Raw genomic sequence first — 392 nt, 5'->3', positions numbered from 1 at the left:
TGGGACTGGAAAAATGCAGTTGTAGACCCCAGAGGCCAGAGACTGACGATTATTCCCTTTCTCTCTGCAGGTGGAAAACGTGCGGTTGCTGGATAGGTTCAGCAGCAGGAAGTCGACCGGGACGCTGTACCTCACGGCCACGCACCTCATCTTCGTGGATCCCGACGCCAAGAAGGAGACATGGGTAAGGAAGACCCTTAGTCCGGGGTTGTGTCTTTTTGTGTGCTTGTGTTTTTTTTATTGTTTTTATATCTCTGGTTGCTGTCTTTGTTTTCTTGTGTTTTGTATTTTTTTTCTGGCCGATATCGTCTATTGTCTTTTCTCTCTCATTTTTTTTCTCTTTAGTGATCTTTTGTTTTCCACTCGATTTCGCCTGTTGTCATTCTCTCTCT

General features: G+C 45.2%; 1 protein-coding gene across 1 annotated transcript in view; it reads left to right on the top strand.

Annotated features, from left to right (window-relative positions):
• The window catches only part of LOC119592119 (myotubularin-related protein 8-like), a 99,568-nt gene that overhangs the window by 28,074 nt on the left and 71,102 nt on the right, over positions 1 to 392 (top strand). The window contains exon 3 of the mRNA XM_037940940.1: positions 71 to 184. Coding sequence (XP_037796868.1) covers positions 71 to 184 — 114 coding nt within the window. The remainder of the gene's footprint in view (positions 1 to 70; positions 185 to 392) is intronic.

Source organism: Penaeus monodon, chromosome 29, assembly GCF_015228065.2.
Source record: "Penaeus monodon isolate SGIC_2016 chromosome 29, NSTDA_Pmon_1, whole genome shotgun sequence".
Taxonomy (NCBI): Eukaryota; Metazoa; Arthropoda; class Malacostraca; order Decapoda; family Penaeidae; genus Penaeus; species Penaeus monodon.
This window is presented reverse-complemented; position numbering and strand designations above follow the sequence as displayed.